Source organism: Rhea americana, unplaced genomic scaffold, assembly GCF_003343005.1.
Source record: "Rhea americana isolate MKP2758 unplaced genomic scaffold, rheAme1 scaffold_143, whole genome shotgun sequence".
Taxonomy (NCBI): Eukaryota; Metazoa; Chordata; class Aves; order Rheiformes; family Rheidae; genus Rhea; species Rhea americana.
In genome coordinates this window covers 1092159-1111608 of record NW_028185517.1, presented here as the reverse complement: position 1 = coordinate 1111608, position 19450 = coordinate 1092159, and the positions used below count along the sequence as shown (strand labels likewise).

Here is a 19450-nt window from a genome sequence, read left to right as displayed (position 1 = left end):
ATCTTTTCCTGGTTTTGAAAGTCCCCTGCTGAAGAAGCCATCGCAGTCCTCAGGGAGTTGTTCCAGTAAGAAATAACCGTTTCTGCTAAAAATACATGCCTTGTTTTKGGGTTAAACCTGTCCATCTTCAATTTCTCAGCATTGTTCCTGTTATCTCTTTGCCAGCTGTTTGTATGTTCCCCATGCAGGCGCTTCTAGCCTGACTGCATCACTTTGTAGCCTCTCTGCTATGGTAGCAAGATGGAGCCGCTGGATTATCAGTCAGAATAATGTGGAAACAGAATACCCATCAGAAGCACCCTTCTCARAGAGCGGTCCCTGTTCACAGGTGCTTTTGAGTATCCCTGGCTAGTCACCCTGTAATATRTTTGTGTATCTTAGTGTGTATTATTTTAGGCTCTTACTAGAAGGCTGTGTAGCTGTATCACATCAAGTGCTTTATAGTAATTTCTTGATTCAGCACCAATATTTTTATTAAATTTTTTTCGAATATGATAGCAATTAAATTAGTTTTACAAGAATTAATTTCCATAACCCCTGGTTGATTTGTATTAATTATATTATCCTCTGTTAATTTTTAGTTAATCAGACTCCCTAACAGCTGTTTTATCATTTTCCTAGGGATCAGTGTCATSTGACTAACAAACCCATAATTACTACATATTCCTTTGAAATACTASTATCTCATTAATTTCTTTCAGGTCTCTGCCAATTTTTCTGGGTTGTGAAAGACTTGCTACAAATGAACAGCAGTGATCCAAGTGATCCAGGTCTTGCAAGACTCTCAAATACAAATTGTCTGAACCTTCTGGTTTAGAGTATCTAAGTTTGTTTGTTTGTTTGTTTGTTTGTTTTAAATACCTACCTGCAATATTATGGAATGAAAAGGGTTTCATCATTTGCTATGGCTATACTGCCTGGCTTTTTCAATCCATAGAACAGAAATATTTATTGACTGCCTCTGCCTTTGTATTATCCTTGACTATTCACTGTTTTTATACTTATTTGCACTTAGTAAGGGGCTGGTACCATGGTTGAGAATCTTTGTTTTGCCTTTTAAAATGCTTCTTTGAAAATGTCCCTTTGGCTTTGGTGGTCATGCACTTCTTTTGTGCTTTGTTTTCTTTATCAATTTTCCATCATTCCTCATTTTCTGTCTATTTATTTACTATTTGTTTTCTCCTGTTTTTTTGTTATATTTGTTAGTTTGTTACACTTCCTGTCTAATACAGGCTAGTTCTTTTTAACTAAAATAAATGAAGCCTTTTGAACACCTCAGAGAATGTTTACATAATAATCACAATAATTACTGAAATTATCTTTTGATAATTTTTTYCTGCCAGCTGAACTGAGTGGTAATTGATTTTTTTTTCTTTTGGAAAAATACACCAAATACATTTATGATGGGCTCCAGTTTTATCCTGTTTGCTGATAACAAATGCTATTATAGTGAGATCGCTTAGTGCATCTAAGCAATGWTGGATTTTTAACTCTGTGATTAATTCTCCTTTACAGGCCAAAATGAGGTGTAACGTAGTATTCTGCCACATTGATGACTTTGTCTTGTTAACCGAGAGATGCAAAAACTCAAAACACTCCTAACAGGAAGAAACTGAGTGGTCAAAGAAAGGTTCTGAGGGCGATGCAGGCAAATTGGAGCCGACTCGTGACATCTGCGCGTCCCTTCCGTAGCTGCCCCCGGCTGCCAAGGGATGCCTCTGTGGGTCAGACTGCAGCCGGAGGGCTCTCCTTCTGGAGTCCCTCCTTTCGCAAGTGGCGRTAGTTGCCTTCCAAAGGCAGCAGGATGGAGTCTGCCTTTCTGCCSTCCCGCGCCAAGGATCGCAGGTGCCTCCCGGCAGACTCTTGCTCAGCTGCTTGCCCCTCCCCGCACCGTGCAGCTCTCGCAAGCGCCCGCGCTATCAGTCCCGCGCGGAGAGGGAGAGGGAAGGGGGAGGAGAAGGAGCAGGCAAGAAACCTGGGCCGAAAGTCTGTTTGCTCACAGCTCACACCCACAAGAGTCACTGGAGGCGGAAGTGGGGAATGTCTGCATGACACACACGCACAAACCTCCCTGGCTCCACACGCTCTCGGTCTCAGTTTCTGCCCAGCACTCCAGCCCCCAGCTGCTCTTGGACTGTTCCCGTTGCTGCCAGCATGGGGAACTTAACTTGTGTCCCTCAGGCACCTGGGAGGTTCAGACACTCTTTCAGCAGGAAACCTTCACTGAAGAAAGAGTAAGTACACTTGCTTTTATTTTAGACTGCTTTTCAAGCACGTGCTGGCTTCCCTGCTGGCTTTCTCCTTTGTGACACACCATACAGAACTGGGCTAGTAGCTCAGCCCCGCTTGGGAAACCCAGGAGTTATTTGCAGGTTGAGCAAAATCGGGCTTTAGTATGGTTTTGCTGGTACTGGGCAGTGCTGGATAAGATCAACTCATTGCAAGTGCCAGGGAAGAAATTCTAGGGCTATGCCAGCAGAGAATTCCAGCAGCACTGCCCGAGGAAAAATGTGATATATTTCATTTCATTTTGGAAATGAAAACCTCTCTCTGTGGGACTGACAAGGCAAGGTGCAGGATGCCTGAAGTTCCTTGTTTTCACTTGCCTTTTTTCTTTGTTTTTCTTTTATTTGTGTCTCCTGGAGTTGTGGCACAGATTGAGCACAAAAATAAACTACCAGTGGCTGTGAAGAAAGCAACACTCACATTCCTCGTACTTTAGAGAGAAAGCCCCAGATCCCAATATGATACTCTGCTTGTACAGTTTAGTCTGTGTTTGTAACTCCACCAGAACACATGAAAGAGACCAGTAGTATGCTCTTCTAAGTATTTTGGTGCTGGGCTGGCCAGGAGAGCATTCAGGTACCACAGTGATGGGCAGCTGTCCCAAAACAGACTCTACCAGGGAGTGCAGAGCAAGCTTTTCTAAGCACTGCATTTCCCCCCTGCTCATGCTCCCAATAATGCAATCACAGKAATCTTGTCATTATTCTAAGCATGTACTAAGCAGAGCCTTCCCAATTCTGAGAACTTTGGGCTGAAAAGGAGCTCTGTTAGAAGTCAAGGTAATCACCAGGGACTCTGCTTGGCTCAGGGATTTATAATCAAAAAGAGACACTGAATTGTCACCCTGGTCCTGTGCTGCTATAAATCAGGAGCAAACCTGCAGGAGTCTGTGGAGTTGCTCTGGGGTAAAAGAGAGGGAATTTGAACCCTGAAGGGTTAATGGCAGGTAGCCTGCAGTATAGTGACCAAGCCCCAGAGCACCTCTGGTCCCTACTGACTGTGCTTCCCACGCTCACAGCTCTCCATGGAGATGAGCCGGGTTTCTGCTGAATGAAGAGTTGCAATCTGGTTCAAAGAAGACCACTGGGGACTCCAAGCAAGGCAGTCCCAGTTGTTAATGACATTTGTAACTGCTCATTAAYGATGTGCACACAAGGAGAAGCTGGGGGCTCTGCTGGGAGTGGAAGGAAATAAACCCTGTTTTGTGTGTGGAAAGATGTGAAAATTCATCTCTGCCCTAGTGGCTTTGGAATAGCCATCAGGGTTTGACTTGGCTTTTGCATTTTGCAATGGGATATCTGTTTCCTACTCTGAGCTGGAGACRCAGATGAGCCTAACTTACCATTTGGTTATGCAGAGACATGTAAAAAGGCAAAGAAAAAAACAAGTGCAACACAAAACCCATTACAATTTTTCTCAGRCTGTTTATCAGCCCTTTGCTGGCTTGGGATGATTAGAACGCCCATGACCAATGACTTACTCTAGCTTTCTGACTTCCTTATTTCTGGGCTGAATTTACTATGCACCAGGCTAGATCTGTGTGTGCATGTGTGTTTTGTTTTGTTTTGTTTTTTTCTCCCCTCTGTAGAAAAGATGGCAAGAAAAAGCTGCCTAGTTTTTTTGGTATTGAAGGAGGGCAGGAGAGAGATACGACCACAGACAAGATACTGCAGTATATTCCAGGAAAGGCAAGTACAAACGCATTCACCCTCCGCCCCTTCCCCAACATTCCCAGAGATTATTCTCACCCCCCCACCCAAGGGACAGCTCTGTGTGCAAGAGGGACAAGGGATCAGGGTCAGGGTAGAGCACTGTCTCAAGGAGATGGAGGTCATATCTGCAGCCAAGGAAAGGGTAAGACCTGTGTCCTTCATGGCAGGAGAGCCATCTGCTCCAGGGTCSCCTTGCAGGAGTCAGGATGAACTGTCAGCAGCAAAAATGTGTGCAACTGAGAGCAAGGCAGGCAGCGTGGTGGGAATATCTCACCCTCCCCTTGCTGCTCTTGGTTCTTTTGTTTCTGGTAGCRTACAAAGGAAGGGAAAATTAGAGTGAGCATTCAAAGGTGGGATGATTCATTCCCACGCTGGGATGAGACAGAGCAGGCAGCATATTAGCAATAAGCCTTGGGAAGGTAATCAGGAAGGGCAGGTCTGTCCCAGGCACGTACCAGCCTTGTGGCCATATGGCCCAGTTCCCAGCGCTGCTCAGGGGAAGCAGAGGTGAAACTATGAACCCTGATGTGTTGCCTTGGTGCCTTTGGGTGGGCCAGGGGCATGAACTGAGCTTAGGGGCCCATTGCGCTATGCTGTCTACATACTTTCCCCGCTGTACAGCAAATAGGCTATGTTGGGATGAGGGAAGGGGAAACTGAGGCAGGGAGACACAGCTAGGCAGAGAGACACAGCTAGGCAGAGGTAATCTCAGAGAAGGTCAGTAACAGGACATTATCTCTTGGGCTTCAGCTGCTGGCCAGGTATATTTCAATGAGATGAGATGTATCGGAGGGCCCAGTTCTGGATAGTCCTGCTCATGTTCCTTGGGTTGCTACGGAGATTCAGCTGTCTTGGAGCTGATGTGACCCACAGAAACAGTGCCTCTGCAGTGCCTTGTGGTTCAGCTGCTTCTAGGTAGGTCCTTTGGCTTTCCTCGTGAAAGGGAATGGGGCACTGGCAGAGGGGCAGGACTGGGGTCCTGCTGCTGACCTGTGAGGTAGCTGCAGGTAAATGCCATCCTCTTTTTCAGGGACATGTCCTGAGCTGTACATGTGGGAAGTGCAGCAGAACTGGGACTACAGTCCTGCTCATTAGTTGGTCTGAGGGTAATGGGCATGTGGCACCAGAACGGTTCCCTGCARGGCTCAGCTGACGTCTGAAGAGATGTGTAGCACCTCAGAAGACGAGGCCCAGAAGGGATCCTGGATGCTCCCCTGGGGAAGCAAGGAGAATTGTCATGTTAGCGGAGCCTGGAAAATGAATCTTGCAAGCTGACAGAACAAAGGTCCCAGAGAGATTAATCATGCAGGAGCACAGGGGATATGGGATCTTGCCAGAGAAGGAGGGAGGGTGGAGCAGCTGGTTAGGAGCTACCCTTGCCTGGGGCATGTGGGATTCAAACTCTCTGCTCAGCTACAGGCTTCTTGTGTGGCCTGGAGAAAGCCCTGATTTAGTCCTTTTCCCCACCCCTGTTACAGAAGCAGAAGGTGACCAGGTGCTGTGGGGCCAGAGGCAGGAGGGGAGGCCAGGTCTGAGGAGTGCGTCACTGCAGACTGTACTGCCTGTGCAGGTGGGACTCTGCAGACGCAGTCTCAGAGGTGCTGAAGTCACCAAACCTGGAGGCATGACAGGCAGTTTGGGACTTGGGTGAGCGACATCCTTGAAAATCAGACCCCCTCCGGACCCTGCCGAGGGCGGCCGGCGCACAAGGCCAGCACATCCTGCTCCTACCACTCTCCTGCCTTTGGGCCCCAGTTCCCACGCTTGCCGGTTACAGCTTCTGAAAAGCCTAAACAAAAAGGAGGCGGAAGGATGTGCCAAAGAGCAAGACATCTCGTTTGCTGCTTTTATCATTATACAGCAGCTTTCAGAGCCCCAGGGTACCAACTTTGCAAGGGTGAGCTCTTCCTGCTGCTGGCAGGAAGGGTTAGTGATTCAGCTGGGAGTCAGTGGGATCTGCAGGGGCTGGGGCAGGTTAATTATTAACTCACTCTACCTGTATGATGAGGCATCAGAGAGAGCAAGAGAACGTGTTGGGACACTTGCACTGCAAGAGACCTGCTGTTTTGCCAAACTGACAGAAGCCAGGTTTCCAAAGATCTGCAGTGCCTCAAACCAAAGGGGATAGCTGAGCTATGAAAATAGCACTAATCAGGATAGGGCTGGGGTGGGAAGAGTGTTGCTACCAGTACAACGCAGCCAGAGGAATTAACAGCTGACTGAGGAGAATTTCAGAGGCATGACAAATGCTAGGTCCCTTTCATGTTGGCTGTACACAGAGGCATTCCCATGGTTTCAGGTGGTGCATGTGCCAGGGAGATACGTGATGCTTGTGTATTCCTGTGATGGGCTCCACTGAGCCACCACTGCTGCAACAGGCTTGGCCTCAGGACGTGGGCACTGAAGYCCAGGCCCTCTTGGCAATTCCTTCTCTAGAAACCAGGCAAGGGCTGATGCGCACACCYCCAGAATCACCTGAGGTCATTGGAAACTGGTGATGCTCAGCATGGTAAAAACTGCCTGTCCCTAGCCATTTCTGTTCTGCTGGTTGTGCCGTCCTCTGTGCCTGCCCAAAAGGCGCAGTGTTACCGCAGGACACTTGCCCCGCACCAAAGCTAACTAGTATCCTAGCTGCACTGTAGTAGCCTCAGAACCTTTTGAGTCAAGGAGTTAATTAGTGGAACGGGAAGAACGGATGCCCCTTCCTGGAGGAGCTATGAGGATCAAAGGCTTGCAGAGTGCTTTGGCAGGGAAAGCTAAGTACTGTCCTGTGCACCCCAACCATGGAGCCTAATTCTCCTCTCCACACTAGCTAATATGTAGGTAGTTACATATCTGCTTTGCTTTTGGGCCTGGGTGGCATGTTGAAGGAGGCTTGCTAACAGTGCTTGGACTGTTCGCTCCTAAGCTGCAAAACATGGCACTGCGTAAGCAGTGGTAATGCTCCATGTATGCTCTCAGCCCAGCCCCGGTGAGAGAGAAACTGTTTTAGCCAAAGCTGGTCGCATTTGTGTTAACAGTTTTCCCTCATATATCCCTCAGCATTAAGCTGTTATAACTCTTTTGTGTGTGAGCCCATCACTTAAATTCTCTTTTTTTTCTAGCCATGCACATCTAAAGAGTAGMGGGATGACAACAAAAAGCTAGGGCAGAACAYGGCTATGCTCTGTGTCTGCTGGCTAGCACAGTGTGGGATCCAAGACGGTGCAGACTGGTTGTCACTCTGACCCWGAGGCTCGAGGAAATTTGGGTGGAGCAAGAGTCCTGCAAAGATGGGGTTGGTCTCTGTGCTTGGAAGGGGCCAGGAACACATGTCTTCAGAGCTCCCTGGGAGTCGCTGTGTTACGGGAATGCTGAGGTGGCTGTGACAGCTTTGGTCCCTGGTCATCACAAAACATCCTGTTGTTCCCAGTGCTGCTTGTTGGGGGATGGTCAGATGGAGGCCATGCTGCTAGCTATAAACCTTTCCCAGAGCAGGCAGAGAGGGCAGTGATGGGTTTGTGAGTCTGAGCCCAAAGATACTAGAGCTTCAGGTGGAGCTATTTTCTGCAGAGCTTTTGTTTAGGCAAGTCCTCTCCATCCTGGGAAATTGTCTTTGTACGTAGGCATATGATTAGGAATTTATGGGAAGTGGCATCAGTCTTACAAATTTTTTTTTCCTTCCGCCTGAGTGAGAAAGCCCGAACCAGCTTTAGTCGGCCTTATTCTCCAAGCGRGGAACAAAGAAACTGTATAAATTACAGATGAGCAAAGCAGATGAGCTGGTTTCCAGTCCCCCTGACTCCTTCTGCAGCCAGGGCAGGACACTGTCTGATGCTCTGTGCTGCCAAAWGTAAGTGGCCTCACCAAGAAAATCACAGAATTGGAGGTGGCCTTTGTGGCCTCTTTGTCCGTGCCATCTCCTAGCCCACTCTAAATTGCCATTGCCTGAGKGCTGCATGAGCGTTGGGGTCTGAGCCTGGCCCATGCTGAGGCCAAGTCATGACTCTTCACTGTGCTTTACTTCCCCAGCTGGAAAAACAGATCATAGTTGTGACCGTCTTGGAAGGTGTTTGGGTGAAAAGTGGCAGGGTGGAGGTAGGTGTCACCGCTGCACCTGGTGCTGCACAAGCAGGCTGTGCTAGCTTTCACCAAAACCTTGTACTAGCTGTTGGATTTAATGATGTCCAGCCCTCTGCTGCTGCTCTCCTGAGATTTGAGCAGTAATATGTGGAAACCTATGAGGGCAGTTCTGCCTGGGCATAGGCAAACAATATACTCAATTCAGGTTTAACAATGGCACCCCAGTAAAAGGCATATAGGAGAGCCCTGCCTGGTAAAAGATTGACTTGAACAGTCCCATTTCTTCCTGCCCAGCCACAATATCTGGTCATAACTGATGTGACTGTTGCAGTTCAATTGTATCTTTTTTCAAGAGAGAAAAATCCTGTTTACTGCCCTTGAGCATTGGTCATACAACCAGGTGAGCTTTGCCTGACCTGCTTCCTTCTGCTTTTCATCCTGCCTTGAACTCAGGAGGGTGGCTTTTGAAATTTGAAGCTGACCCCAAATTTCAGAGGGCTGGCTTTGTCACTCCAGTTGCAGTTAATGTCTAGTTGTCTGTGCCCTTTATGCGATGGACTTGCCTACACCAGGCCTTTTAGCCTAAGGAAACGATCCAGTGCTGATGCTGTCTACCGCCGCTCCTCTCTCACATCAGCAACTTTTAATTTGACTGGCCTGCTGGGTGATTCCCAGGTGTTAAAGTTATTTAAAGGTGACTCTGGCTTGCACCAGAGCCACACTGCAGATGTTCCCAGTAACATTTGAGAGTGATCTAGAAAGAGGATGGGGTGGGAAAAGGTGTTAGTGGTAAGTCAGCAATAAATGGCTGTGGTACTGTACCTTAACTCCCCAAGCCATGGCAGCAAGTTCCCTTCCATCGTGCCCAGCGGGAGGCTGGAGCACACATTGCTGCCTGGCTACCAACATATCGCTGGTTGTCTCTCTCATCCTTTTTGTAGCTCTCAGCTCTTTGGGATAGTAGCTATTATTTCTTCTTGTATTTCTACAGTGCCTATCACCATGGTTCTGCCTGGGGCTGGGATACGTAGGTGTTCCTGCAATATAAATAGGAGATAAAAGGCAGACTGCAAACACTGGTGGGTGAATGCTTGTACCTGACCCACTGAGCAAACAGCTGAAGGAGTGAGAGAGGAACTTCAGTGTGAGCCCACGTCTGGCCTGGCTGTGTCTCTGCGAGGCACGCCCTGCAGCCTGGTGCCCGCTGAAGGGCTGTCCTCATCCAGGTAGTTTTCTAGTACTGCTCCACAGCTGGCAGGTGACCAGTTGTTCTTTGTTCTGACAACGGCGTGTAGCAAAAATATAATKTTTTTCCTATGTTTAATTGCCTCTCAGTGAAGCCATTAATTGGCAGCGTGCGGGTTTCCACCTCCAGCAGGAGGGTTCGTGTATGTGTGTGTGCGTACTGCTGACAGCTGGCTAGAAAAGCTGGAGGGGGCTCTGAGCAGAGATGGCATTAATGTGGGGCCTAAAAAGGGTTGCCTAAATTCAACGAGAACCTGAAAGGAGCGCCGGGCTTTTCAGGTAAAGGGACCCCAACACCCTTAGTGTCTTGTTACYGGTTTACCTCTAACCGGAGAGCTGTTGATGGCTCTGATGTGGTTATGAGAAGGGTTAACTTCATTCCAAAGAGGTGAGTCATCTAGGCCCCTGCAAGAGAGCGGTGGTTAGCACTGCTGGCTCTTCATTAATCACGGGGCTTATGCAGCTGTCTCTTTGGCACAACCTGCTAGGAGCAGGCACATGCAGGTCAGACGGGTTCGGTGGCAGKGGGGAGCACTGGCTGCTGGAAATCCCTCGCTGTACAGGGTGGTGGGCTGTCACTTGATCCCTGCTAAGCCCTGGCAGCCCTCTCTGGGATCCTTCCTGGAAATGCTGTTTTCGACAGAAACGTTTGACCCTTGTGGAGTCGCATATCACCGCTCCGCTCTGCCTCCAACATTGCTATGCATTCACTGGAAATACCTCTGGGAAACACAGCTTCAAATGGTTATACTGGAATGCCACCAAGATTGCTTCACAGCCCAACCATGAAACAACAGGACAAACCTTGCATCTCCTGCCTACCTTTCTCTTTTGCTGGGGAATGGGTGCCCCAGGGAGTCTGTGACATGTCTGACAAAACCAATATTTAAGACTTGGATACGCTCACGGGAGTGTGGAGGGGGAATCAGTGGGACCTGTGGCCACACTGGGATACAGCCCTTCCCTTCACCCCCCAAAAACAATGAACCTCCCAATTAAAAAAAAAAAAAAAAGAAAAAAAAAAAAGATGCTTTTCACGGAGAAATTGCAGAGGAGCTTTTAACCCCAGGGATTTAGGCAGTATCCAGGCAGTACAACAGGCAGGCCCTTAACAGGCAGTAGAGCTCAATAGGGGTACAGACTTGTGTTGTGGCACAGAAGGAGAAACTTCCTTATACCCAGAATGCAGGAAATGAGGGAAACCTCCTGCTGTGGGAGTGCTAAATCCCTCTCATGCCAGYCCTTGCTCTCCCCTAGTGCCTGCTGGTTTCCCCTGTCTTTTTGTGCAGAGGCACTGACAATGAGCAGCTTTACAACTCGGTGCCTTGCAGCTGCTTTTATGGCCATAGGACTCTGCCACAGAGTTGTCTGGGCACCTGAAACAACAAAGTCCACCTGAAGGAATCAAGGGATCTGTGTATTTGTGAGAGTTGTGGAATCCAGGTGGAACTAGAGCAGAGGAAACCTCCCCATTAACTCCAACRAAAGGCAAACTATGTTTGGTAAGCCTTGCTCAATCCTTGTTCCAGTGAATTCAATTAGGACAACAGGAAATCAGCTATGGAGTTGGGAGACCCTACATGTAGGATTTGTTTTTGCATCTCCTTTTTCCCGCCCCAGAAATGTTGTTGGAGACCCAACAACAAACAGCCCAAGCCTGGGCACCTGCCCAGGGTGCCTTTCTGGGAAAGAGCTATTCTGGGAATGTCTCTCCCAGGCATGCAGGCCCCCCATCTCCCACCAGCTCTGATTTGTTTTTCCTGAAACCTCGGTACAGAATATTCAGAATGAGGAAAACCAGAAAGAAAACTTGGACCAAAGGTTCCCCAGCCTGTTCAAGAAGGGACGCAGGAAAACAATTGTCAGGAATCTGGGAAAAATCATCTACTACTCCAAGGTCAAGTTCAAATTCCAGCACTGCCAGGTAAGTTGTGGAAACTGTGGGTGTTTCTCTTCCTAGGCATGGAGTGACCCTTCAGGGCTGGGAAGCAAATTGTAATTCTGGGAAATGTGACTCATGGAGATCTCCTCCAGCTATGGCAGAGCCTAGGGATTTCTATTCCCTGCTGTGCGCAGGTACTGCTTGGTGCACTTCTGCTGGCTCTCATCCCAGTGGGCACCTGTGCTGTACTTTCATGTTTAGCAGCCAGACTGGCAGCAGATCCACCAGCAGAAATGCTATATCGGCCCTTGGATAAGTGAGTGCAGCTTTTCTGTGCACAGACCAGTCTGAGACACTGAAGTGGGGGGGGAGAGGAATGTGTCCTGAAACCTCAAGATGTTTGTCTTTTCTGCAGGAGGTGAACGACTGCTACTTGGAGCTGTTCCAGTCTTATCTGTATTTTCAGTCTGTGGGCTGCAATGGACTCACCTACCAGGTAGGGCATCTCCCTGGAACAGGTAGGGGCAAGCATCAGGGAATCTGGCAGTATGGCCAAACAGTGGGGTGCAAGGTGGATGGGACAGCACTGGACAAGACAAGGAGGATCTTTTCCTAGAACTGCCACTGGCCTAGGTGATCCCCTAGATGATCCTGGCAAGGTGTTGCATCTTGAGTCTCTCTCTGAGGATGCTGAGCTCAAGGGGAAGAGGTTATTTTTGCTAAGATTCATACCCAGATAACCTTGGTGCCACCTGGGTCTTTGGCCTTGTCTGTGGAGAGACTAAAGGACAACTTGGAAGGCCTGCTTTAGAAGTAGGATAAGGGCTTTTGCAGGTTCACCAGCAGGCCCTTGGATGGGAGGTATTTAGGCTACATGGATTTACCTTCATGTACAGCACCAGGCACAGAGAGGCTTTGGTGTAGTCAGAGCTCTTGCTGATCAAAATCCTACTGACCTTAGTGCAAATGATGGATTTGGCCCCTAGCTCTTGAGCCAAAGGGGAGGAGTTCTTCAGYAGGGCAGAGAAAGCAACGGTGTGGGAGAGTGTGGAACTCCCCCACGCTCCGAGAGCAGCCTGGGGGAACTAACCTGACGAACTATTTACCAGTCCTTTAACCTGATGATAGCAGTTAATTACAAACAGTGGGTATTTTGCACATGGAACCAAAAAATCACAACTGGACAAACACAAAACCCCCAAAGTACTTTCCCTCCATGACTGAGTAACTAAAATTGAGCCRGGCTTTTTTGTAGATATTTGCAGAATTCATACTTTTTAGAAATGATTTATTGTCTTCTGGGTCATTTGAGATTAATGCAGTATGACAATAGTCTCTTGAGTCATCCAATAAGCCAGCCTCCAACTGAAAAGACACGTCAGAATATTAACAATATTATGCACTCTTCTACCTATTTTATAACCTGCTCTTTAGATTATTAATTCTAAAGGAACTGTAAAGGAATTAATGAACCAGTACTGGTCTCTAGACATTGCAACAAATAGCATCTTTTAATATCCTGTTTTAGAAAACCCAAGATAGGAAGTGTAGACTTGTCACCTGTTCCTGTGTTTCGTTATGGTTGGAGTCTGATGAGCTTGATTATTGAAACCAGCCAGCTTAACTTTTGTTTACAGCTATTACCGTGTTATGTTTTTCTTGCGTCAAACCAGCATTGTTTTGTTGAGGTTTCTCTCAACCCTTAAAGACTTTTAACATAAAGAAAGTGTTCTTGCTAACGTGACAGATGATTACTGCAGTGCCAGCCCCACTGAACTCAGGGAGCGGCTAAACCTACTTACTCTGGTGAGAAGGCTAGATTGAAGGCCCAAATATTTCCATTTGGAGCAAATTTTTGCAGACTAATGTTGTGAGCCACAGCAGTCTGCTGGTTCTGTTCTGGACTTTCAGTCTCCTGTGGGAAAGGGACATTAGTTGCAGAGACTGCCTGTGGGCTGCCCCCAAAATAATGATGGTGTGTTCTGCTTATGCAGGGACTTCTGCCTTTGAAAGAGCTGAATGTGTGTGAAATAGAAAATGTGAAGAGCACAGGGCTCGAGGATCATGCTTTCCAGATTACAGGTTAGTGCTTCTTTGTTTACTCTGAATAAGAACAGTGTGTTTATTAATCACAACTATCTTTGCTCGTCATCCTGATCTGACCTACCCCAAGAGGAAAACCACACTGTGGAAAGAAGTTCCAGGGTGCTGATGCTCTTCCTCCCAGTATTTACAACCCTCTCTCCAAGGCTTCCCTGCTCCCAGACCCCTGAACCGTGATGCCCAGGGCTGCAGGCAGGGTAGGGACTCCTCAAAGGTGCTCCTCAGAGGAAGGATGAGCTTGTGTTTTGGAGTGGTTAATACTCAGGACACATGGTGACAGTTCCCACTTCCACCCAGTTATTTATTCYGTACCACATTTGAACCAAGAGATAGAATAAAAACTCCTTCACTCCATCTCTCGTCACCTTATGAACTCTTGAGGGCAGGGAGTGACCCTGAGCAGGTGTCGTACAGTGCTGTGCACGCTGATGTAAGGCACCTCTCAAATACGAATGAAGTGGAACAACGGTGAGAGGTGAGCTATCCCTACTAAGAACACCAAGCTGGTACTGTCAGGACAAAAGGTTGCTACATCAACTGTCCCTTGCCATCTCTTCTACCTCCACATGCTTTTTTAACTTTTTATCTGAGTCATCTTGTTTTATAAAAGCTTTCCTGGGATAACAACTTGTCTGCTGCTTGGCTGGGAGCTTGTTTCAGCTTAGTCAGTGCTGAATTACAGCAGTACCAAGCCCCAAGGGTAGTACTTAAAGCATGAAGTAGACAGAAGTAATTAATAACCTGATAAAGATACAGAGCTGAGAAAGCTAATTTGTGTCCCAGACCCATTGTCTATGTACTTTGCTGTTCTGTGTTAGCAAGTTAGTTATGTAATGACCACTCAAACAAAAAAATGATACAAATTTTAAAGAGGATATAGTAAAAATGACCCATTCAGTTTAAAGATGATTGAGTCCTTTAAGGACTGTTGTAGTCTTGTTATGCTAGGCAAGGGCCTCTTGGCCAGTTTGTAAAAYAGTGGGATCTTCTCCCAAGCTTAACCTGTCAGGACAGGTGGACTTGTTCTGCTTGCATTTAAACACACAGGAGTGTGGGTGCGTGGCAGATTTTCCATACCCTATTGTTGATGTAGTCATTCAGCACCAAGAGTTACCTGTGTCCACCTGAAAATATCGTAGCCTTTTTGCATCTCTAGCCAGGAAGATTTAGGAGGGAATAAATTTCTGCTCGGGGAAGTGGCTTTCTTGACTCCAGTGCTTCTCTGGAAGTGTGCCCARGGAAAGAGGAAGGACGGGGCAGAAAAAAGAGCATGAAGGCCAGTGCAGGTTCCTTAACATGACTGTGTTGTGGCCTGCCACAAACATGCCCTTGGGGCTCAGGGAAATGGTGGCAACTGAATTAGCAGAAGCCTTTTGGGCTCTGTTTTCACAGCCTCTCAAGCAGCTCCTTTCACGAGCCTGAGACATGTCTCAGGCTTCAGGCTTAGAGAGGAGTTTCTCTTCTCATTTTCTCTTCCTTTGGGGCCCTATTTAGATGTGACAGTTTGAATAGCCCTCAGGATGTGTCTGAAAGGCTACCCTAGAGGAGGTGGCAGAGCAAGCAGTGCCATGTTAAGGGTCATGCCTTACTGGAAAGATTCCTACTGTTTGTATAAGAGCCTGAGTATACAGAGAAGTATTTAGAGCTAGCAGAATATCTGGACACCTGGAAAACATTACATGTTTATATCCTTCTATCAGCCCTTTAAGGTGGGGAATCACTTTAACTGCATTGCAAAGATCGGGAAACTAAGGCAAAGAGTGCCCCAGACCCACAATGGTAGATAGGTGCTAAGTCTTACTGGGCATACAAGTGTCTAATTCTTATAACAGATTTGAACTGAGTGACTTATACAAGGTTTCTCAGAGAGTGTCTGCCTCAGTTTCCCCACCTCTGCTATGCCTTTATTAGTGCATTTCTTCACATAACTGTTTTAAAGTCTTAATTAGCTGATATTCATAAATAATGCAGGAATTATGAGATGAAAGGGCAAAGCATCATGCTTATCCACTGCACTTGCTTATCTGAAAATTTCCAAGTCCTGGAAAAGTTAGATCTTACTGATGCATGGTCAGTATGGTTTTAATACACCAGTGGTAAATTGTTAGTCAAAACAGGCATTCTTCAACCTGCCAGAAATGATTAACATCACTAAGACGTATATATAGTGAGTAGCAGAGGGTGTGTGAGTCTTTTTTGCTAATGCTAAATGAATGATAACTGGAAATGTTAAGATCAACAGCTATGGGCTTGTTCCTCTCTTTAAGGCTGTGTCTGGGAGCAGCTTTAGCTTGTCTGGTGCAGATTATATTTGGTGATGCAATACATAAATAGCATCATAGTAGTGCTGATGTCCTATTTTTTACTGAAATGAAACTGAAAYGCTGTGAAATTTTTGCATTGAGTTATGTTGTTTGCGGCAACACGTTGTGGTAGCCTCTGGWCTGCAAGATGTTTTTCACAAGTTGTTGGGGATTTTAAAAGTTGAAATCCCTGTGTTGATTACAAGCTTGACTTTTGTACTCCCTTTGATTTTTGTCCTTGGCCTGATTTTGGACTGAAAAGTGACTAGTGGCCAGAGCTAGCTGGCCAGAGCTAGATTTGACTACAAAAGCAGAAAATGAGAAGTTGTTGCAGGAGTTCCTTCCAGAGAGCTTTCCCAGCAGCTTGATGTGAAGCAATGTGATCAACATGGTAACAAGAAGAACTGAAGTATAACATCCACAGAGCAATGCACTCACAGGCAATCGTATGATGWGCTGAGCCTAACAAACCTGGCCAGCTGCTTACCCTTTGATGCTGCAAATGGTGCTCCTATCTGCTCAGCTCATCTTGTGTCTCACATACCTAGGTCCCTTACTGAATCCCCTTATCGTGTTCTGCCCTACTGAGTCAGAGCTGAAGCAGTGGCTTTATCACCTGGAGAAACAGATCCACCTAAACGGAGGAAGCCTTGGCTTGCCCTTCCTCTCTCAGGTTAGTGTCTTGGGACAGGGAATGTGTGCAGTTGTTTTCCAGCCTGTGGGATCAGAGCTGAATGACCATGGAAGTTGAGCCAGTTGAGTGGGTGCCGCAACTGCTCCCACTGCATCCAGTGAAAGGGATAATCTCTGCAGCCAGCTGCTCTCAGCCCTTTTAGCTCTGCTTCCAGGTACGCTGCTAATGCTTTCCTCTTCCAGAGTCCTGAGTGCCCCCATGGGGCTTTGGACTCTTCCTCCTGGCTAGAGCACTTGATCAGAGGGCTGGAGATGGAAAGAGATTGGGGCTACAGCTCCACTTCAAAATGTTTCTCACTGTGCTTGTTGCTCTTTCAAAAAGTTGGAAGATGATGTGGAATTTAATTCTGGCCTAAGTCCCCTTTACCAGGCCAGCAGCTTGACTATTTCCCCCAAATAAGGAGAGCCTTAGACAGTTAGATTTAGGGTTCAGACAGGATTGTGCCAGACTGGATTCACACCCAGACAGCACATGCCACACAACCACCTTTTCAGGCAGAGACCATCCCCGAAACCACACCTGCTGTCCCACTCAGCCGCCTGCCCAGCTATGCATGACAGCCTGCTCCTGGCATGAGCCAYGAGAGCTGAGGGGAAGAAGTGCTCCCCATCAGGCAGGAATGGTCTGCTAGGCCAATCGCCCACTATTTTGAGTGGGGCTCTAGCAGCTGAGCCCTGGCTGACACCATGACCCATGCTGATCAGATGCCACTTGCCAGAGTGACTCTCGCCATGCCAGACAGGCAGCATGACAGCCTTCAGGCCCACCATGAGCAAGAACAAGCCTGTCTGGCAGAGCTGTGGCTTTGTGGGGCTGTGCCCTGACTTCATCGGTCAGGGACCTACCGCTGCTGTGGGGCACAGGGATTTTGGTGTCAGTCATACCACTTCCACTAGTCTCTGTGTTAGTGCAAAGTCTGTAATTGAGCCCTTCTGATACACAGCTGTAGACTCCTCTTTCAGCCAGCAGCACTCTCCAGGTTGCCTTGCCCGAGCACTAGTGTAAGCCAGGGCAGCAGCATTACTAAGGCTTTTGTGTGGGCCATGGCTTTTTGCTGCCACCGGCACCTGTCTGTTTGCCAGGGCCTAGAGCTGGCCCTGGGCAATATGCCCCATATCTCCAGCTTCCTTTTGTTATTCCACCACCCCCAAAATAACTGTGGAGAGACATGATAATTACCTTCACTTGACAATATTCTCACTTGGTAAATTCTCTGTCCATGGAAGAACAGTATATTTGTATTCACACATCTTTAGGGGCTTAGGTCTGTTTGGGCAGCACTATGATGGATCTGGCATTTCAGTCTCAATGGCAGCCCCAGRTGTGCTCTGTATGCCTGAGACCTGACAACAGCTTGCTGCATTTCTTTGGTGCGTATGTGTGTGTGTATGTGYGTGAGYGCACACAGCTTCTAATTCTGGAGCTTGCCTCTTGTGTGGCCTCTGAGTTCCTGCTGCCTTTGGGGAAGGGTGCAAAATCAAAGGCTTTGCAAGAGGGCCTGGCAGGGGGTGTGTGCTGAAAGGAAGACCTGCGACAGAGAAGTGCCAGTGCCACAGACTCGAGGTTTGGGTCTGGTTCAGAGGAACGCTCACACAGTTGGCTGCTTGTGCAAATATCTAGAGTTTAAAAACATTTTGAAGGAAGAAACTGGGACCAGAGCCTAAAAAACAGGATCAGATTCAAGAGACCTGCYTTCCTCTACCAGATTTTCACTTTCCTCCCTGTCTTGGTCTCCCCACCTGTAAAACAGAGGCATTCACCTGACAATGTACAGATGAGTACCAAGTATTACTATTCAGTCCCAGCTGGAAAGCTGATTTCTGTACATATTTATTATTCTTTCTTGCTTCCTCCACACTTGAAAAGTGTGCTGGGATAGGCCATCTGCTAGCTAAAGTGTTTTGCAGAGGGTATGTCCTACAATTGCTTCTTGACTGTGCTCTTGTCCCTAGAATGACTGGAAGCAAAGCTCTGTGGGGAAGGAGGAGCTGCGATGGTCTGTGCAGAACATGCCTGTTGAGGAGTGGAGAGGGACCCAGCGGGAATCCCTAGGTGATGTCCTCTGTGTTTCCAAAGTGAAGCTTCAGCATCTGCCTTTTCAGGTAGGACACTCATTTCTGGGAGAAGCCTCCTACCAGCTAGGCTCAGAAAAGGCAATGGATCGAGTGACTGGCACAGATTCCTGCATACTTGCTGCCAGTAGTCCAGTGAGTCCCTGATGATTCCTTTTACTCACACCCCAGTACCTGAAAGTGTTTATTACTGCTCCTCTGGCCCAGCAGCAGTGCTTGGGGACAGCACATGTGCATAAGCATTTGCAAGGTGGGGCTGGCAGCTAGAGCTGACAGGTGTCTCTTATAGAGCCCTGCTGCAAAGAAGCAGCTCAGCTCTGTCTCTCTGACACCAGTCCTGAGTCAAGAACTCTGGAAACAAAATAAACAACTCTTCTAGACCTGAGCCCTGCCTGGCTGTTCACAGGGATCCCTTTTTCCCTTTACTTTTCAAGGAACAACATGACCGGCTGTTGGTCCTTTACCCTTCCACACTGGTGATAGTGTCTGAAGAGCGCAACAGCCTCTATTTTAAGGTAAGTGTGTTTTCAAGCCTCTTCCTCATCTCTCACCTGTCTGTAACCAGGCTATTTCAGCACTGCTTTGACTCGTTGTTCCCCTCCATCTGGGTTCCCTTGCGCACTAATGTTGGCAAAGTCTTTCCCTTGAGGCTGCTCCTTTGCCAGCTGGCAGGTGAGCAGGCAGAGGGATGTTGCAAGCTGTCTTCCCATGAGAAACACCTTGCCCTTCTACAAAAGCCCTGGGGGAAGGAGCAGGCTGCCAAGGAATCGGAGTCTCTATGAGATGGGAGGTTGGCATGTTTCTGTGTGGTTATGCTGGCAGAGAGCCTGGCTCACTAGCATGAGACAGGAGCTGGAACAGGAGTGTGCCCTTATGGAGACTTTGCTTCCCAGGCTCAAGTCTGTGGAACTGCTTGAAAACAGGTAGGMTCCAGGCAATACATCTAATGCTCCTGCAGGAAGGGCAAAGGGAGGTGGCTGGCAGGCGGTAAGGAGGGGCTACTGCTAGGTGTGCTTGGTTTTGCTGCTGAGTTTTCACTCTGTGAATCGTGAGGCAGCGTGTGGAGCGCACACAGCTGGTCCTGAGCAATG

At 47.8% G+C, this 19450-nt stretch overlaps 1 protein-coding gene across 2 annotated transcripts in view; it reads left to right on the top strand.

The window, feature by feature from the left end:
• The window catches only part of PLEKHN1 (pleckstrin homology domain containing N1), a 32132-nt gene that overhangs the window by 746 nt on the left and 11936 nt on the right, over positions 1-19450 (top strand). Inside the window, exons 1-11 of one of the 2 annotated variants that reach the window (XM_085298962.1) lie at positions 32-65; positions 189-328; positions 702-770; positions 1516-2234; positions 3875-3974; positions 11083-11229; positions 11603-11683; positions 13182-13269; positions 16142-16266; positions 18240-18389; positions 18794-18874. In XM_085298962.1, coding sequence (XP_085155088.1) covers positions 2155-2234; positions 3875-3974; positions 11083-11229; positions 11603-11683; positions 13182-13269; positions 16142-16266; positions 18240-18389; positions 18794-18874 — 852 coding nt within the window. In that variant the 5' untranslated portion in view covers positions 32-65; positions 189-328; positions 702-770; positions 1516-2154. Of the gene's footprint in view, positions 1-31; positions 66-188; positions 329-701; positions 771-1515; positions 2235-3874; positions 3975-11082; positions 11230-11602; positions 11684-13181; positions 13270-16141; positions 16267-18239; positions 18390-18793; positions 18875-19450 lie in introns of those variants that run through there. The other variant, XM_085298965.1, reaches the window with a different exon arrangement.